Genomic DNA, 17,649 nt, shown 5'->3' with positions numbered 1-17,649 from the left:
AGCGAAATGATCGCCGAGCCTGTGTTTGGTCTCGCTGATGTACAGAAGTTGACATCGGGAACAGCGATGAGGTTGGAGGAGGTACAGGTGAACCTTTGCCTCACCTGGAAGGACTGTTTGGGTCCTTGCATGGAGTCGAGGGGGGGAAGTCTCATGTGATGGAGATGGTGAGATCCAGAAACGGTATCACACTCCATCACAGGAGACAGACTAGTACATCTAGTACAAACCCACTGACACAGCTATCTGGACCACACTTCTTCCCACCCTGTCTCCTGCAAAATGTTTATCCCCCTACTCCCAATTCCTCCGTCATTCCACATCTGCGCCCAGGATGAGGTGTTTCACACGAGGTCATCAGAGATGTCCTTATTCTTTAGGAAACGGGGCTTTCCCATTATAGATGAGGCTCTCACTAGGGCCTCTTCTACATCCCGCAGCTCCGCTCTTGCTCCCCCTCCCCCATTCGTAACAAGGACAGAGTCCCCCTTTTCCTCACCTTCCACCCCATCTGCCAGCGTATCCAACAAATTATCCTCCAACTGTCGTATGTTGAAAGTCTGGAGCAATTAGGCTTGTATACACTGGAATTTAGAAGGATGAGGGGGGATCTTATTGAAACATATAAGATAATTAGGGGATTGGACACATTAGAGGCAGGAAACATGTTCCCAATGTTGGGGGAGTCCAGAACAAGGGGTCACAGTTTAAGAATAAGGGGTAGGCCATTTAGAACGGAGATGAGGAAGAACTTTTTCAGTCAGAGAGTGGTGAAGGTGTGGAATTCTCTGCCTCAGAAGGCAGTGGAGGCCAGTTCGTTGGATGCTTTCAAGAGAGAGCTGGATAGAGCTCTTAAGGATAGCGGAGTGAGGGGGTATGGGGAGAAGGCAGGAACGGGGTACTGATTGAGAGTGATCAGCCATGATCGCATTGAATGGCGGTGCTGGCTCGAAGGGCTGAATGGGCTACTCCTGCACCTATTGTCTATTGTCTAACATTTCCGTCACTTCCAACGGGACCCCACTACTGGCCACAGCTTCCCATCTCCTCCCCTTTCTGCTTTCCGCAGAGACCGTTCCCTCCGTAACTCCCTGGTCCACTCGTCCCTTCCTACCTAAACCACCCCCTCCCCAGGCACTTTCCCCTGCAACCGCAGGAGATGCAACACCTGTCCCTTTACTTCCCCCCTCGACTGTCCAAGGACCCAAACAGTCCTTCCAGGTGAGGCAGAAGTTCACCTGCACCTCCTCCAACCTCATCTATTGTATCCGCTGTTCCAGATGTCAACTTCTCTACATCGGCGAGACCAAACGCAGGTTCGGCGATCGTTTCGCTCAACACCTTCGCTCAGTCTGCCTTAACCAAACTGATCTCCCGGTGGCTGAACGCTTCAACTCCCCCTCCTACTCCCAGTCTGACCTTTTTGTCATTGGCCTCCTCCAGTGTCATAGTGAGGCCCACCGCAAATTGGAGGAACAGCACCTTATATTTTGCTTGGGCAGCTTACAGCCCAGCGGTATGAACATTGACTTCTCTAACTCTAGATAGTTCCTCTGTCCCTCTCTTCCCCTCGCCCATCCCAGTTCTCCCACTATCTTCCTGTCTCCACCTATATCCTTTCTTTGTCCCGCCCCCCTGACATCAGTCTGAAGAAGGGTCTCGACCCGAAACGTCACACATTCCTTCTCTCCTAGATGCTGCCTGACCTGTTGAGTGACTCCAGCATTTTTCGATACTTTCGATTTGTGCCTGCATCTGCATTTATTTTCCGACACATCAAATACTGTGGTGTATAATACAATTCTATATTTGTTGACACAAGGACCTGCAGATGCTGGTTTACAGAAAAAAAAATTGCTAGAGTAACTCGCTTGGTCAGACGGCATCTCTGGAAGTCGTGATGTTTTGAGTGGGGACCCATCAGGGTCTGTACGGAGTTTTACGTTCTCCCCGGATCTGCCTGGGTTTTCTCCAAGATCTTCGGTTTCCTCCCGCACTCCAAAGACGCACAGGTTTGTAGATTAATTGGCTTGGTAAATGTAAACCAGTATCTGCAGTACCTTGTCACTCAATATGCCGACCCAAATGTTGGTTATAGTTCCCTCACATCCTTCCTGCCCATCTTAAATAACGGTGTACAAATTAGCTATCGTAAAATTATATAAATCAGAAGCACAATAGTGATGAGGTTGCTTATTTTGTTATAGTCGCATCTTCACAATAAGTCTTCACTCTGCACTTTGTTTTAATTGGATACTTTATTCCAAAATCTATCCCCTTTATGACTATAAAACAGGAATTTTGCCATTCCTGGATGTTTTCCATCAGGTCTGCTTGGTCATGTGATCATGACTGATCTATATTCTGCCCTCTCAACCCCATTCTCCCATAACCTTTGATGTCCTTACTAATCAAGAACGCCCTTTAAAATACCCAGTGTTTTGTCCTCCATAACCATCTGTGGCAATGAATTCTACAGATTTGCCACCCTCTGGCTAAATAAATTCCTCATCTCCAACCTAAAGGTACATCCTTTTATTCTGAGGCTGTGCCCTCTGGTTCTGGACTTCTACTTACTGGAATCATTCTCTCCACATCCACTATAGGGCTTTCTTTATTTGGTAGGTTTCAATAAGATTCCCCCTCTTCCTTCTTGACTGGTGAGAACAGAGTCACCAAACGCTCCCCATACATTCACCCAGTCATCCCCAGGATCATTCATGTGAACCTGCTCTCCACCCTCCTCCAAGGCCGGCATACAGCTATGTTAATTACGAAATGAGAATGAAAAACGCTGGAAATGCTTGATTAGAACAGGGAAATGTTGATGACAAAACAATAGTTTAAAGATAAAGGGAAAGTGAGAAACAATTACGTATAAAGTTATGAAAGGACTGGACTAGCTGGATGCAGGAAACATGTTCCCAATGTTGGGTGAGTCCAGAACCAGGGGCCACAGTCTAAGAATAAAGGGGAGGCCATTTAAAACTGAGGTGAGAAGAAACATTTTCACCCAGAGAGTTGTGAATTTGTGGAATTCTCTGCCACAGAAGGCAGAGGAGGCCGATTCACCGGATGAATTTAAAAGAGAGTTAGATAGAGCTCTGACTAGTGGATCAAGGGATATGGGGAGCAGGCAGGCATGGGATTGTGGATGTTCATAATGAATGGCAGTGCTGGCTCGAAGGGCCAAATGACCACCTCCTGCACCTATTTTCTATGTTTCTATCCGTCTTCAGAAATGGGGCCCAAAACTGCCCATACTTTATCAGGTGGCCTGACCAGCGCCTTATAAAGTCTCCGTATTACGTCCTTGATGTATGTTAAAACTTTAACTTATCTTGTATGTCACGTACTACTTCATGGTAAGATGTGTACGTATTTTAAAACTACTGTGCACTGGGTTGTCATTTGAATTTATGTTATTGTTTGCCCTATTTTCCCCAATCTAGTCTTTCACAGTGGCACTAAGATGGACCAGAGGAAGATCAGATCCTTGCAAAGTGGAATACAGCACAAAGTCTGGGAACCCTAGCCGACCTATCAGCCGATACCCTGTTCCTTATAAGAAGGACCTGCCATATGACATTGTTGAGCTGATGGAGGAGGTGGAAACCAAGGTGGGTTTTCTTTTGATACTGTGCAGAAATAAAAAAAAGAGACAATTTAGCTTGTATCCAGTATCATCGTTCAGACAGATCATTGCTGAGTTGTAACATTGCTTAGACCACATGTGGACTATTGTGTGCGGTTCTGCTCCCACACTAGGAAGGACATCGAGGCGTTGGACAGAGGGCAGGAGAGGTTTACCAGAACGCTGCCTGTGTCAGAGGTTATCAGCTATAAGGAGAAGGTGGACAAATTTGAATTGTTTTCTCTGGCGCATCAGAGGATGAGGGGAGACCTGATAGAAGGATTGTAGATGATCAGAGGCATAGATAGGGTAGACAGTCTTTTCACACGGTGGAAATATCAACTACCAGAGGGCATAGGTTCAGGTGAGAGGAGGAAAGTTTAAAGAAGATATACAAGGTAAGGTTTTTACAAACAGTGTCGTGGCATAGAAACGCAGAAAATAGGTGCAGGGGGAGGCCATTTGGCCCTTCGAGCCAGCACCGCCATTCATTGTGATCATGGGTGATCATCCACAATCCATAACCTGTGCCTGCCTTCTCCCCATATCCCTTGATTCCGCTAGCTCCTAGAGCTCTATGTAACAGCTGGCTGGAAAGCTTTATGCTGGGTGGCCATAGAGACATCCAGCATATTTTGCAAAACCTTTCCTGTCCATGTACCTGTCCAAGTGTCTTATAAATGTTGTCATTGTATCTGCCTCAACTAGCTCCTATGGCAACTCATTCCATACATCCACTGTGTGAAAAAGTCAAGAGTGTTTTATTGTCATATCTCCCAAAGCAGAATAATGAAACAACAGATGTGCAAATACAGGAGTTAGATGCTGCCTGACCTGCTGAGTTACTCCAGCATTTTGTGAATAAATACCTTCGACAGGAGTTAGTAAAACCATAATAAACAACAGAAAGAAGTTCAGCATATAAAAACAAACAACATAGTGGTAAGATAAAAAGAATGCCGCTGCAAGCCCCCAGTCACGAATCAAGGCAGTTTGTAGTTAGAGTTTGTGGTGTTCAATAACCTGATGCTTTTGGGAAGAAATTGTTTCTGGACATGACAGTTTCAGGCTCCTGTACCTTCTTCCCGGTGGCAGGAGTGAAATGAGAGCGTGGCCAGGGTGGTGTGGATCGTGCTTGTTTGAGGCAGCACCTCTGTAGATTCCTTCTATGGTGGGAAGGTCAGTATCCAAGATGAACTGGCTAGTGTTCCACTCACGTTCCCCTCTCACCTTGTGTCCCCTCTCACCTTGAGCCAATAAACTCTGGGTCTTTGTCTGAAGAATGGTCCTGACCCAAAACATCACCTATCCATGTTCTCCAGGGATCACTCTGGCACTTTGTGCCCTTTCTTGCTTTCCCTGTCCTGGATAAAAGACTGCATCCACCCTATCAATTCCCCTCATGATTTATACAACTCTATAAGATCATCCCTTAGCCTCCTGCACTCCAAGATGACAAACAGCAATGGCCCATCTGTGAGGCACACCAGTAGATACGGACTCCAGTACGAAAAATAATCTTCCACTGTCAACCTCTGCTTCTTCCCATGAGGCCAATTCTCTATCCAATTAGCTAGCTCTCAATGGATCCCCTGTGATCTAACCTTTCACTGTTAACCATCAACCGCATCTTCACTGACGACGTTTCAGATCGGGAACCTTCTTCAGACTAGACAATAACCGCAGACGCTGGAATCAGCCAGCACTGATTACTCACAATTCTAGCATCTGCAGATTCTTGTATCTCCATTTAGTATCTCCATCTAGTCCTGTTGCCAGGACTAGAGGGTGTGAGCTATAGGGAGAGGTTGAGTAGGCTAGGTCTCTATTCCATGGAGCGGAGGAGGATCTTATACAAAATCATGAGAGGAATAGATCAGGTAGATGCACAGAGTCTCTTGCCCAGAGTAGGGGAATCGAGGACCAGAGGACATAGGTTCAAGGTGAAAGGGAAAAGATTTAATAGGAATCCGAGGGGTAACCTTTTTCACACAAGAGGGTGGTGGGTGTATAGAACAAGCTGCTGGAGGAGGTAGTTGAGGCTGGGACTATCCCATCGTTTAAGAAACAGTTGCACGGGTACTTGGATAGGACAGGGGTTTGGAGGATTATGGACCAAGCGCAGGCAAGTGGGACTAGGGTAGCTGGGACATTGTTGTACGGTGTGGGTGAGTTGGGCCGAAGGGCCTGTTTCCACACTGACTGTATTTCCATTACTTTGATGAACCATCAATACATCAGTGAACAATGTAAATATGTAGCGAGTCAGCTATTTCCTCATTCGTATTCAATCGTTAACGGCAGCCCAGAGCATGTATTATAATGCATATATTTTCAACTGTTTAAAGGGTTTGCAATCTGGGGAAATCATTCTAATTACTTTTGTTTTACAGGGTGGATTTTTGCCAAACATATTTAAAGCACTGTCCTATCGGCCTGTGGAATTCAGGGCATTCTTTGCGTACTACAATGCTCTAATGAACAAATCAACAGGTACGATGAGAGAATGAAATAACATTCATCATCAATCAGAGGGTGACAGACATTGGTCCCTTGTTGTGGGCTCAGTTACATGCCCAGTATCATTTGTACCTGATATTTCCAATATGCAGCAAACATACTTAATGTTCAGTTCCTTATACACTGAGATGACAGGATAGCAAGCTGAGGTTATGGGGACAGAGGAGCAATATACTGAGATTTATGGGTGAAGGGGTGTCAGTGGCACATGGGATTGTCCTCTAGGTTTGGGTAAAATAAGTTTACCCCCAAACAGTAGCCTGGATATAGGGTGCAAGTTGAATCAAGAGTTAAAATTGGCATGTCGCAAATGTAATGCTACGGTGGTTATGGGAGATTTCAACATGCAGGTAGACTTGGAAAATCAGCTTGGTAATGGTCCCGAAGAAAGGGAGTTTGTGAAATGCCTCTGAGATGGATTCTTAGAGCAGCTTGTACCACGGAGAAGGCAATTCTGGATTTAGTGTTGTGTAATGAACCGGATTTAATAAGGGAACTCAAGGTAAAAGAGCCATTAGGAGATAGTGGGTCAAAGCGTGGTCGTAGAGTAGGAGGGCAGGAAACATCACAGGGGGAGCAGCGAGAGAGCATGTTGCTAAACTCTCAGTTGCTAAACCTCTCTCCTAGATGCTGCCTGACCTGCTGAATTACACCAGCATTTTTTGATACCTTCGATTTGTACCAGCATCTGCAGTTATTTTCCTACATTAGGAGGTAGTGATCATAATATGATCAGTTTTAATCTACAATTTGAGAGGGAGAAGGGAAAATCGGAAGTGTCAGTATTGCAGTTGAGCAAGGGGGACTATGGAGGCATGAGGGAGGAGGTGGCCAGAGTTGACTGGAAAGAGACCCTAGCAGGGAAGACGGTGGAACAACAATGGCAGGTATTTCTGGGAATAATACAGAAGGTGTAGGACCAGTTCATTCCAAAGAGGAAGATATATTCTAAGGGGAGTAAGAGGCACCCGTGGCTGACAAGGGAAGTCAAGGACAGTATAAAAATAAAGGAGAAGTATAATATAGCAAAGATGACCGGGAAGCTAGAGGATTGGGACTCTCTTAAAGAGCAACAAAAGATAACTAAAAAGGCAATACGGGGAGAAAAGATGAGGTACAAAGGTAAGCGAGCCAAGAATATAAACGAGGATAGTAAAAACTTCTTTAGGTACGTGAAGAGGAAAAAAATAGTTAAGACAAATGTGGGTCCCTTGAAGACAGAAGCAGGTGAATTTATTATGGGGAACAAGGAAATGGCAGACGAGTTGAACCAGTACTTTGGATCTGTCTTCACTAAGGAAGATACAAACAATCTCCCAGATGTTCTAGTGGCCAGAGATCATAGGGTGACAGAGGAACTGAAGGAGATTCACATTAGGCAGGAAATTGTGTTGGGTAGACTGATGGGACTGAAGGCTGATAAATCCCCAGGGCCTGATGGTCTGCATCTCAGGGTATTTAAGGAAGTGGCTCTAGAAATCGTGGACGCATTGGTGATCATTTTCCAATGTTCTATAGATTCAGGATCAGTTCCTGTGGTTTGGAGGGTAACTAATGTTATCCCACCTTTTAAGAAAGGAGGGAGAGAGAAAACGGGAAATTATAGACCAGTTAGTCTGACATCAGTGGTGGGGAAGATGCTGGAGTCAATTATAAAAGAAGAAATTGCGGAGCATTTGGATAGCGGTAACAGGGTCGTTCTGAGTCAGCATGGATTTAGGAAGGGGAAATCATGTTTGACTGATCTGGAATTTTTTGAAGATGTAACTAGGAAAATGGACAAGGGGGTGTCAGTGGATGTTGTACCTGGACTTTCAAAAAGCCTTTGATAAGGTCCCTCACAGGAGATTAGTGGGCAAAATTAGAGCACATGGTAGGGTGCTGACATGGATAGAAAATTGGTTGGCTGACAGGAAACAGAATAGGGATTAACGGGTCCCTTTCAGAATGGCAGGCAGTGACTCGTGAGGTACCGCAAGGCTCGGTGCTGGGACCGCAGCTATTTACAATATACATTAATGACTTAGATGAAGGGATTAAAAGTAACATTAGCAAATTTGTGGATGACACAAAGCTGGGTGGCAGTGTGAACTGTGAGGAGGATGCTATCTATGAGGATGCAGGGTGACTTGAACAGGTTGTGTGAGTGAGCAGATGCATGGCAGATGCCGTTTAATGTGGATAAATGTGAGTTTATCCACTTTGGTGGAAAGAACGGGAAGGCAGATTATTATCTGAATGGTGTCAAGTTAGGAAATGGGGAAGTACAAAGAGATCTGGGTGGCCTTGTACAGCAGGCAGTGAAGAAAGCTAATGGCATGTTGGCCTTTATGACAATTGGAGTTGAGTATAGGAGCAAAGAGGTCCTTCTGCAGTTGTACAGGGCTCTAGTGAGACTGCACCTGGAGTACTGTGTGCAGTTTTGGTCACCAAATTTGAGGAAGAATATTCTTGCTATTGATGGCGTGCAGCGTAGGTTCACTAGGTTAATTCCCGGAATGGCGGGACTGTCGTCTGTTGAAAGACTGGAATGACTAGGCTTGTATACGCTGGAATTTAGAAGGATGAGAGGGGATCTTATTGAAACATATAAGATTATAGACAATAGGTGCAGGAGGAGGCCATTCGGCCCTTAGAGCCAGCACCGCCATTCAATGTGATCATGGCTGATCATTCTCAATCAGTACCCCGTTCCTGCCTTCTCCCCATACCCCCTGACTCCGCTATCCTTAAGAGCTCTAGCTCTCTCTTGAATGCATTCAGAGAATTGGCCTCCACTGCCTTCTGAGGCAGAGAATTCCACAGATTCACAACTCTCTGACTGAAAAAGTTCTTCCTCATCTCAGTTCTAAATGGCCTACCCCTTATTCTTAAACTGTGGCCCCTTGTTCTGGACTCCCCCAACATTGGGAACATGTTTCCTGCCTCTAACGTGTCCAACCCCTTAATAATCTTATACGTTTCGATAAGATCTCCTCTCATCCTTCTAAATTCCAGTGTATACAAGCCTAGTCGCTCCAGTCTTTCAACATATGATAGTCCCGCCATTCCGGGAATTAACCTAGTAAACCTACGCTGCACTCCCTCAATAGCAAGAATATCCTTCCTCAAATTTGGAGACCAAAACTGCACACAATACTCCAGGTGCGGTCTCTAGGGCCCTGAACAACTGCAGAAGGACCTCTTTGTTCCTATACTCAACTCCTCTTGTTATGAAGGCCAACATTCCATTGGCTTTCTTCACTGCCTGCTGTACCTGCATGCTTCCTTTTAGTGACTGATGCACTAGCTATTGTACTTTCACCATATCTAATTCACTAATGATCTTGCACACCTCTATAATATAAGCCTTAGTCTCCTGCACTCTAAGGAATTAAATCCTAGCCCGTCCAACCTTTCCCTATAGCTTAGGCCCTCAAGTCCTGACAATGCTCTCATAAATCTTCTCTGCACTCCTATCCTTTCTAGCTATCCTTTCTATTGCAGAGTGACCAAACTCAACACAATACTCTTAAGAGCGGTCTCACCAACATCTTGTGCAGGAAGAAACTTCAGATGCTCGTGTACACTGACAACGGACACAAAATGCTGGAGTATCTCAGCGGGTCAGGCAGCATCTTTGGAGAAAAGGAATAGTTGACGTTTTGGGTCGAGACCCATCTTCAGACTGAGTCATTTTGTCTCACCAACATCTGGTTCAACTGTGACATAACACCCCAACTTCAATACACTTACCAATGAAAGCCAATTACCATAAGCCTTTTTGACCACCCTATATACCTGTGATGTCATTTTCAAGGAACTATGTACCTTCACCCCTAAATCCCTCTGCTCTACAACACTCTCCAGGGCCCTGCCATTCACTGTGAAGGTCCTGCCTTGATTTGACTTCCCAAAATGCCTCCTCTCGCACATATCCGCATTAAACTCTATTAACCATTTCTCAGCCCACTTGTCCAACTGATCAAGATCCTGCTGTAATTTTTGATAACCATCTTCACTAACTACGATCCACCCACTTCAGTGTCTTCTGCAAACTTACTCATCACGCCTTCCATATTCTCATCAAAATCATTGACATAAACCACAAAGAGCAATGGGCCCAGCACCAATCCCTGAGACACATCTTCACCTGCAGCTTCCTTTTATGAAGCCCATTCTCTAGCCAGTCGATTAGCTCTCCATGTGATCTGACCTTCCAAAGCAACGTACCAATGCAGAACCTTATCAAATGCCTTGCTGAAGACCATATGTGCAATGTCTATGGCTTTACTGTCATCACGGGCTCTGCGGAAGGCGGAAAGAGGTGGAGATCTTCCCATCTCCACCCCTTTCCGCCTTCCACAAAGACAGGTTCCCTCCGCAACTCCCTGGTTAACTCATCCCTTCCTACCCAAACCACCCCATCCCCAGGTACTTTGCCCTGCAACCGCAAGAGATGCACCACTTGCCCCTATACCTCCTCCCTCGACTCTATCCAGGGACCCGACAGTCCTTTCAGGTTAGGCAGAAGTTCACTTGCACCTCCTTCAACCTCATCTACTGTACCGTTGTTCAAGATGTGGACTCTTATACATCGGCGAGACCAAACATAAACTGGGCGATCATTTTGCTGAACACCTTCGCTCAGCAGCCTGAACCAACCTGATCTCCCAGTTGCCAAACATTTTAATTCCCATTCCAACACAGACCTTTCTGTCCTCGGTCTCCTCCATTGTCAGAGTGAGGCTAAATGCAAATTGGAGGAACAGCATCTGATATTTCGCTTGGGCAGCTTACAGCCCAGTGGTATGAATATTGATTTCTCTAACTTCAAGTAACCCCTGCTTTCCATCTCTCTCCATTCCTCCCCCACCCAAGTCGCACCAGCTTCTCGTTCTCACCTAGCAAACAGCTAACAATGGCCTGTTTCCTTTATCATTGTTACTTTTTTGCATATCTTTAATTCATTTGTTCTACATCACAGTTTTGGTCTCCGCTGAAGAAGGGTATCGACCTGAAACGTCACTCATTCCTTCTCTCCAGAGATACAGCCTGATCTGCTGAGTTACTCCAGCACTCTGTGTCCGTGTTCTCCAGAGATGCTGCCTGAGCTGCTGAGTTACTCCAGCATTTTGTATCTGTTGTCGGTTTCAGCCAGCATCTGCAGTTCCTTTCTACACACTGCTTTTCTCTGTTTTATGTTAAAAGTTTGTTGTTTTAAAGTCTCAGCAAGATTATCTTTTGTTTGGGTAAATAGTAAAAGATGATGAAAAGGAAGTAATTGTTAAATCAAGTTCTTTACCTTCAGTCTGAATAATCACACGTAATACTGGATGAGCACATCAGATTTATTCCACAGTGGGGTTCTTCCCGTGAGGGTCTCCAGACACAATACTAGTGTCTGAAAAGATCTCAACTCAGGGCAGGGGAAGAACAACTTCTCCACGATTGTTTACTTTTTATACAGGAAAAGAGAGGTGTGACAAAAAGAAATCAAGGACCAATTACAAATCTAATATAATTCCCATGGTTACAGAGAAAACAAAATCATTGATACAGGTCACATGCTCAGAAACCAAACCATTAATATAAGTCACATGCTTTTAGAGAAACGCATCAATTTACCTAGAGTGGATTCAAAACTTTTCCTACTTTCACACGCACCCATATAAGGAGTTGTTATTAAGAAATAAACTTTCTTTATCTCTAAAGACGAGCAATCTCGCAGCTGCATGACCTTGCTTTACTGTTTCAATACACAGCACTCACACAGTCAGACAGAGTAGTGGGAGAGGACAAGAGCCCCTATTCTGTATACTCCTTATCACTCGTAAAGGGACAAACACATTCTGTTCCCAAGGATAACATTTCTGCCACAAGCATCCATCGTACTGCTTTCCTCTGAAAATAAGCATTCATTTTATATTAGCTAAAACAACAAAAGAAACCATCTCTACTACAACAGAATACAATATCTCTAATTGACTATATCAGCTAATAGCATATATTCTCATTCCCTCCTTTTATCATTCTATGATAACTATCATAGCTTAAAACAATAAATCACCATAAACACCTCAAGAGTAAAACAATGCCTTCATATTCCCTCAGGTGGATAGAAAACAAACTACCTACAACCAAACTTCTAAGTACAATCAAATCTAAACCTTGTTTATTTCTACAGAAAGGAAACTGCATCAATACTAGACAGAATCCCCCTTGTTCTCACCTTCCATCCATCAGCCAGCGTATCCAACAAATCATCCTCCAACATTTCCGTCACCTTCAACGGGACCCCACTACTGGCCACATCTTCCCATCCCCTCTGAAGAAGGGCCTCGACCCGAAACGTCACCCATTCCTTCCCGCCTGACCTGCTGAGTTACTCCAGCAGTTTGTGAATAAATACCTTCGATTTGCACCAGCATCTGCAGTTATTTTCCTTCAAAACTAGACCATCATTAACACTTCTAAACACTTCTAAACAATGACCCTTGACACCAGAAAAACTACGCCCTGCTACAATATCTCTTACATGAACTGCTTCTTGCCTGCATCGCCTTAACTCTTTCAGTTTCAAAACTCCACACATGCATCATTCTTCTGGTATTGCCCTCCAAAGGCCACATATCCTATTACACCTATTCTATTACGTTGGTCATCCTCAAAACCACTTCATCTTCCCCTTCACTCTTACCTCCTAATCTAATAACCTTCCTAGTCGTTCAAACTCTTCCTTCACACCATCAACATCCTCAGCCTCCTTATCATACAATTCAGTTTGTCTTACCACTAACATTCTTGAAGTACCAATACTCTCTACACCATCTGCATTCTTTTCAATACACATTTCAGAATAGCCAACACTACAAAAATACAAACAATTAAAATTCCCATATACAATGCTATATTAATCAACTTGTCCGACCAGCCCCCAAAATCCTAATCACCCCAACTATTCGACTCCTTCATGTTATCCATTTACTCTCTTATCTTTGTAATAAAATGAGTAATATTCTCTGTCTGATCCCTAACTCCCATCATACAACTACCTTTTACTATAGCACAGACACCTCCTTCCCGAGCCAACAAATAATCTAGGGCATATCTGTTCTGCATAGTAAAGAGCCTAAGTTCAGTAAGTCCCTGGGTAACCATGTCGAGGGCTTCCGTGGTTGCATTACCCAAGATAGTGAGACCACAAATGAGGTAATTGCGATTATTGGCAGCCAAATAACCTCCAGTGAAGCCTAGACTAAAGAAGCTTGCCTATCCCACAGAGCTCCCATGTGTTCCTAGAGATGTGGGATCTTTCCACTTTGAACAAAATTCTTCTGAAACAGCTTTAGTCACCAACCTTTGACGAGACACCCACTGGGAGGGACAGGTTATTATCATAGGAATCAGGGTTCCTATTGCCACCTCGGGAATGGTGGATTCAGGACATTAGTGGCTGTACCATTAAAGAAAAAGAAAAGGTTTGAATCTGTTAAAAACAAAGTGCCATGACATATTGAATACATGTTTAACTCACCTCCCTCTATCAAGATCCTAAACTGCTCAGAGAACCATCGCGCATCTCTGCCACCTCTTTCTTTCGTCATCTGGGTAAAAGGAGACGTATAGTTTCCCACCACCACATGCATTCGATTGCAGACTCCACAGACTAGTTGGATTCCCATAACAAGAGGAACACAGGTATAGGGGTGACATTTACACTTCCCTTGGCTATCTTTGACCTGACAGGTCCTGTTATCACAAAACGACATCAAGCATGTGATGTTGCTCGGGTTATCAACATGTAGCATCCCTCCTAATCCTGGTGGAAACAATTCTCATATGACCTGGGGTCATCGTTGGGTGTGAATTTGCACGGTTTGGCGATATCCACGACCAAACATACATCCTGTGAATGTGAATTATCCTTTGGTAACGGGAGACAAATAGCAGGCGGGGCAGTAAAGGGTTCATAAATAAGGTGGATAGGTTTAGGTACCTTTATTTTTGCTTTCTCCCTCCAATTATCACATATAAGGTACTTTAGGGGGTCCCATTCTGGTCTTGCTGAATAATGCCTGTACTGAGGTCATGGGTGGGTAGCAACTACTGACTATGGGGAGTATATAGCTGAGTGAGCTCGGAGAAATAAGTTACCTCTTGGGACTTCTCCGAGAAACTGGAGATCACGTTTACATCTCTGTAATGGAGAGACCCGACATAGTTTTATGGGAATCCAACCTCCCGCACTTGGACATACATCATCAAATTTACACTTCGTCCAATAACAAGGTAACGTTTTATAATGACGGTCCTTCAACAGTCACAAAGTGAAGCTGCCTCAAAAGTCCAATACAGGCCTTCAGTCGGCTGACGTTCCATTTTCCAAATCCCTCCGGGTTATCATCATCGCATTAGAGTACATCTCCTTGGCACAGGTGGTGATCGTGGTTAGGTTGGTCCGGCCTGCACTTCTTTCCTCCATCATACCTGGAATCAGCAAGGCTTTAAGACAGATGATCACCAGGTGCATTTTCATTATACGTTAACCTCGTCTATTCCGAGGAGAGATTTCAGCACGTAGTCTCCTGGTATTATGGACTCGTCCCCTTATGTAACTGGTGGTGGCTTCTGTACCTCTTGTACCTGGGAATGCAGGACTGGTAAAGCAGGGGTTAATTGCTGTGCATAAATAATTAATTCATCGCTGAGGGCGTGTGGGTCAGAATAACTTCCACACACTTAATCATAATGTGCCCCTGACAACTCTATAAGATCTACTTATATACACTCAAAGGGTCAATAGACAATAGGTGCAGGAGTAGGCCACTCGGCCCTTCGAGCCAGCACCGCCATTCAATGTGATCATGGCTGATCATTCAAAATCAGTACCCCGTTCCTGCCTCTAACGTGTTCAATCCCTTAATAATCCTATGTTTCAATAAGATCCCCTCTCATCCTTCTAAATTCCAGCGTATACAAGCCCAGTCGCTCCAGTCTTTCAACATACGACAGTTTCGCCATTCCGGGAATTAACCTCGTAAACCTACGCTGCACGCCCTCAATAGCAAGAATATCCTTCCTCAAATTCGGAGACCAAAACTGCACACAATACTCCAGGTGTGGTCTCACTCCAGGTGCGGTTCTCCAACTGCAGAAGGACATCTTTGCTCCTCTTGTTATGATGTCCAACATTCCATTGGCTTTCTTCACTACCTGCTGTACCTGCATACTTCCTTTCAGTGACTGATGGTCAGTCCAATATGAGTGTCATTCCCTTTGTCTTTCCGGGATTATTTCATCTGCAAATTTCAAAATCTGAGGCTTGTTTTAACGCCTCCTGGTGAATTTTCAGATGCCACCAGGTTTCCTTTGCCATCCTGACCATACCCTCCTTACTAGCATGCGTAAGGAAGTGTACATAGTTGAAAGGAACGGGCAGAAAAACATCAGGTACACAAATTTGCCCAAGAGGGGTAAGCCAGAGCCCAGTCAAGGAGTCAATGGCACAACCCTCTAATTTCCAAGATCACGTTGCCCAGCAGAGGCATCCCCCTGCATTAACCCTACATCACACATGTCTGGCAAGGCCATTCTGCCCATTAGAATATTTGGTTCTGTGGGGATCATAGTGCAGGATTCGCAAGCTACGGTGCGGACAGTGATGTCAGCAAAGGGCATTTCCCTGGAAATTTTAGTCGTGGCCACCCGGATGGGCATTGCACTTGATAATGCCAGTGTGTTGGGAGGGCTGGGGCTTGCAATAGGTTGATCACATAAAGCTGAAAATGGGCAATCTTATAAAGAACGTCCAATGTCTGGTGCAGTGACTAGCACTGTTTTAGATTGCCGCATGCTTCTTCGTGTTGGGGTGAGAGAGTGAATTGCTGCAGTGCCTTGGCGGAGGCAAGGGTGACAGTAATTTAGTGTACACTGCCACGTTGGGGATCCACTCCGGCAGAAATTCACCAAGCCCAGAAAAAACCCTCATCCGTCTAGGGGTGGTCGGGCTGGCATGGTTCCCAAAGGGGTCTCCATCGTACCCCCTTGGTAGGATTCAGGATGGCGGACGTTAGGGTGAACAAATCTCTTGCGACTGTTTCGTACATGGTTAATGTTGATCTTATACAATTCACAAATCCAAATGCAGTCTGGGGCACTCCTAGAAATTTTCATCATTTCCTGCAACTTCCATAGGGTGTATACATGCATCACTGCCTGCGCCCCATTCTGTCCTGCTAATGGATTTGGCATTGCTCTCAGTAGCATTATCTTTTTAGTCTTTTTAATTTCCTGCTGGTTCTCAGCCTCGTGTTTCCTTTGCTCTTCGTTGCAATCTCTCACTGATGAATTCAATTACTGCTGCTCCTTCCTCTTCAGCCTCAGCCCTTCCCCTCCTTTCATCCTCCTTTTCAGTTTCCCGGTCGCTCTCGATATCATCTTCCTCTGGGGATGCCCTTCCCTGTGGGGGTGCCGATGCCCCCCCCCCCCCGATGGGATCTTAGTGGGGCAGTTCCTCCTCTTGGGGACAGGTGGCTAGGGGTATATGGGAGAGGTGTTCTACACCATTCCCGACTTTCCCAATTTACTCTCATCTTCTATAAACAGGGTCGCCATGCCAGACAAGGAGTCCTCGGGGTTATTTCGCTTAGGTTTCCATTTTTGCATCACCAATTGTTTACAATCCTGTTGGCCAACTGCATTTTTTCCTCCTGATCATCATGCCATTGGCACTCTGCCAATAATACATCCCAACCTTTCAATATGCCTTCCTTCGTACGTAACTCTATCCCTCTACAACTTGGATTATCCATCCAATATGCCGAAACTCCTCCCACACCTCTTTCTTCATATTTCCATTCCTCAATCCATTTATAATAATAATAATAATAATAATATTCATTTATTGTCATTGCAACGAGTACAACGAAATTTAAAAATAGCCAATCCTGACGGTGCGTAAAAACATATATGCAATAAATGCAAAAACAAATAAATACAATTATATTAAGTACAAAAGTTTTAACAGTGTTGCCTAGTGCAGAAGGTAGTGTTCAGTTCTCGTATGGCCCTGGGGTAAAAACTGTTCTTAAGTCTGTTTGTTCGGGATTTGATCGACCTGAAACGTCAACCAGAGGGCAGATGAACAAACAGACGGTGGCCGGGGTGGGATGGATCTTTTATTATTTTGCCTGCGTATGAGGCAGCGTAGGCTGAACAGGTGCTCCAGGGAGGGCAGTGAGCAGCCGATGATCTTCTGGGCTGTCGTGATGACCCTCTGAAGGGCCTTCCTGTCCTTTTCTGAGCAGCTGGCATACCATGTGGTTATACAGTATGCCAGCACACTCTCGATGGAGCAGCGATAGAAGGACATCATGAGCTTCTCCTGCAGGTTGGTTTTCTTGAGGATCCTCAGGAAGTGGAGTCTCTGCTGTGCCTTCTTCACTGTGGTGATGGCGTTGGTAGACCAGGTAAGATCCTCTGCGATGTGCGTACCCAGGAACCTGAAAGCGGGT

General features: G+C 45.0%; 1 protein-coding gene across 1 annotated transcript in view; it reads left to right on the top strand.

The window, feature by feature from the left end:
* The window catches only part of LOC144598039 (uncharacterized), a 43,369-nt gene that overhangs the window by 6,151 nt on the left and 19,569 nt on the right, over window positions 1-17,649 (top strand). Inside the window, exons 2-3 of the mRNA XM_078407915.1 lie at window positions 3,453-3,620; window positions 6,028-6,127. Of these exons, the coding sequence (XP_078264041.1) occupies window positions 3,453-3,620; window positions 6,028-6,127 (268 nt within the window). The remainder of the gene's footprint in view (window positions 1-3,452; window positions 3,621-6,027; window positions 6,128-17,649) is intronic.

This window comes from Rhinoraja longicauda, chromosome 1 (assembly GCF_053455715.1).
Source record: "Rhinoraja longicauda isolate Sanriku21f chromosome 1, sRhiLon1.1, whole genome shotgun sequence".
NCBI classification, from domain to species: Eukaryota; Metazoa; Chordata; class Chondrichthyes; order Rajiformes; family Arhynchobatidae; genus Rhinoraja; species Rhinoraja longicauda.
Note: the sequence above shows the minus strand (reverse complement) of the source record. Positions and strands in the feature narration are given on the sequence as shown.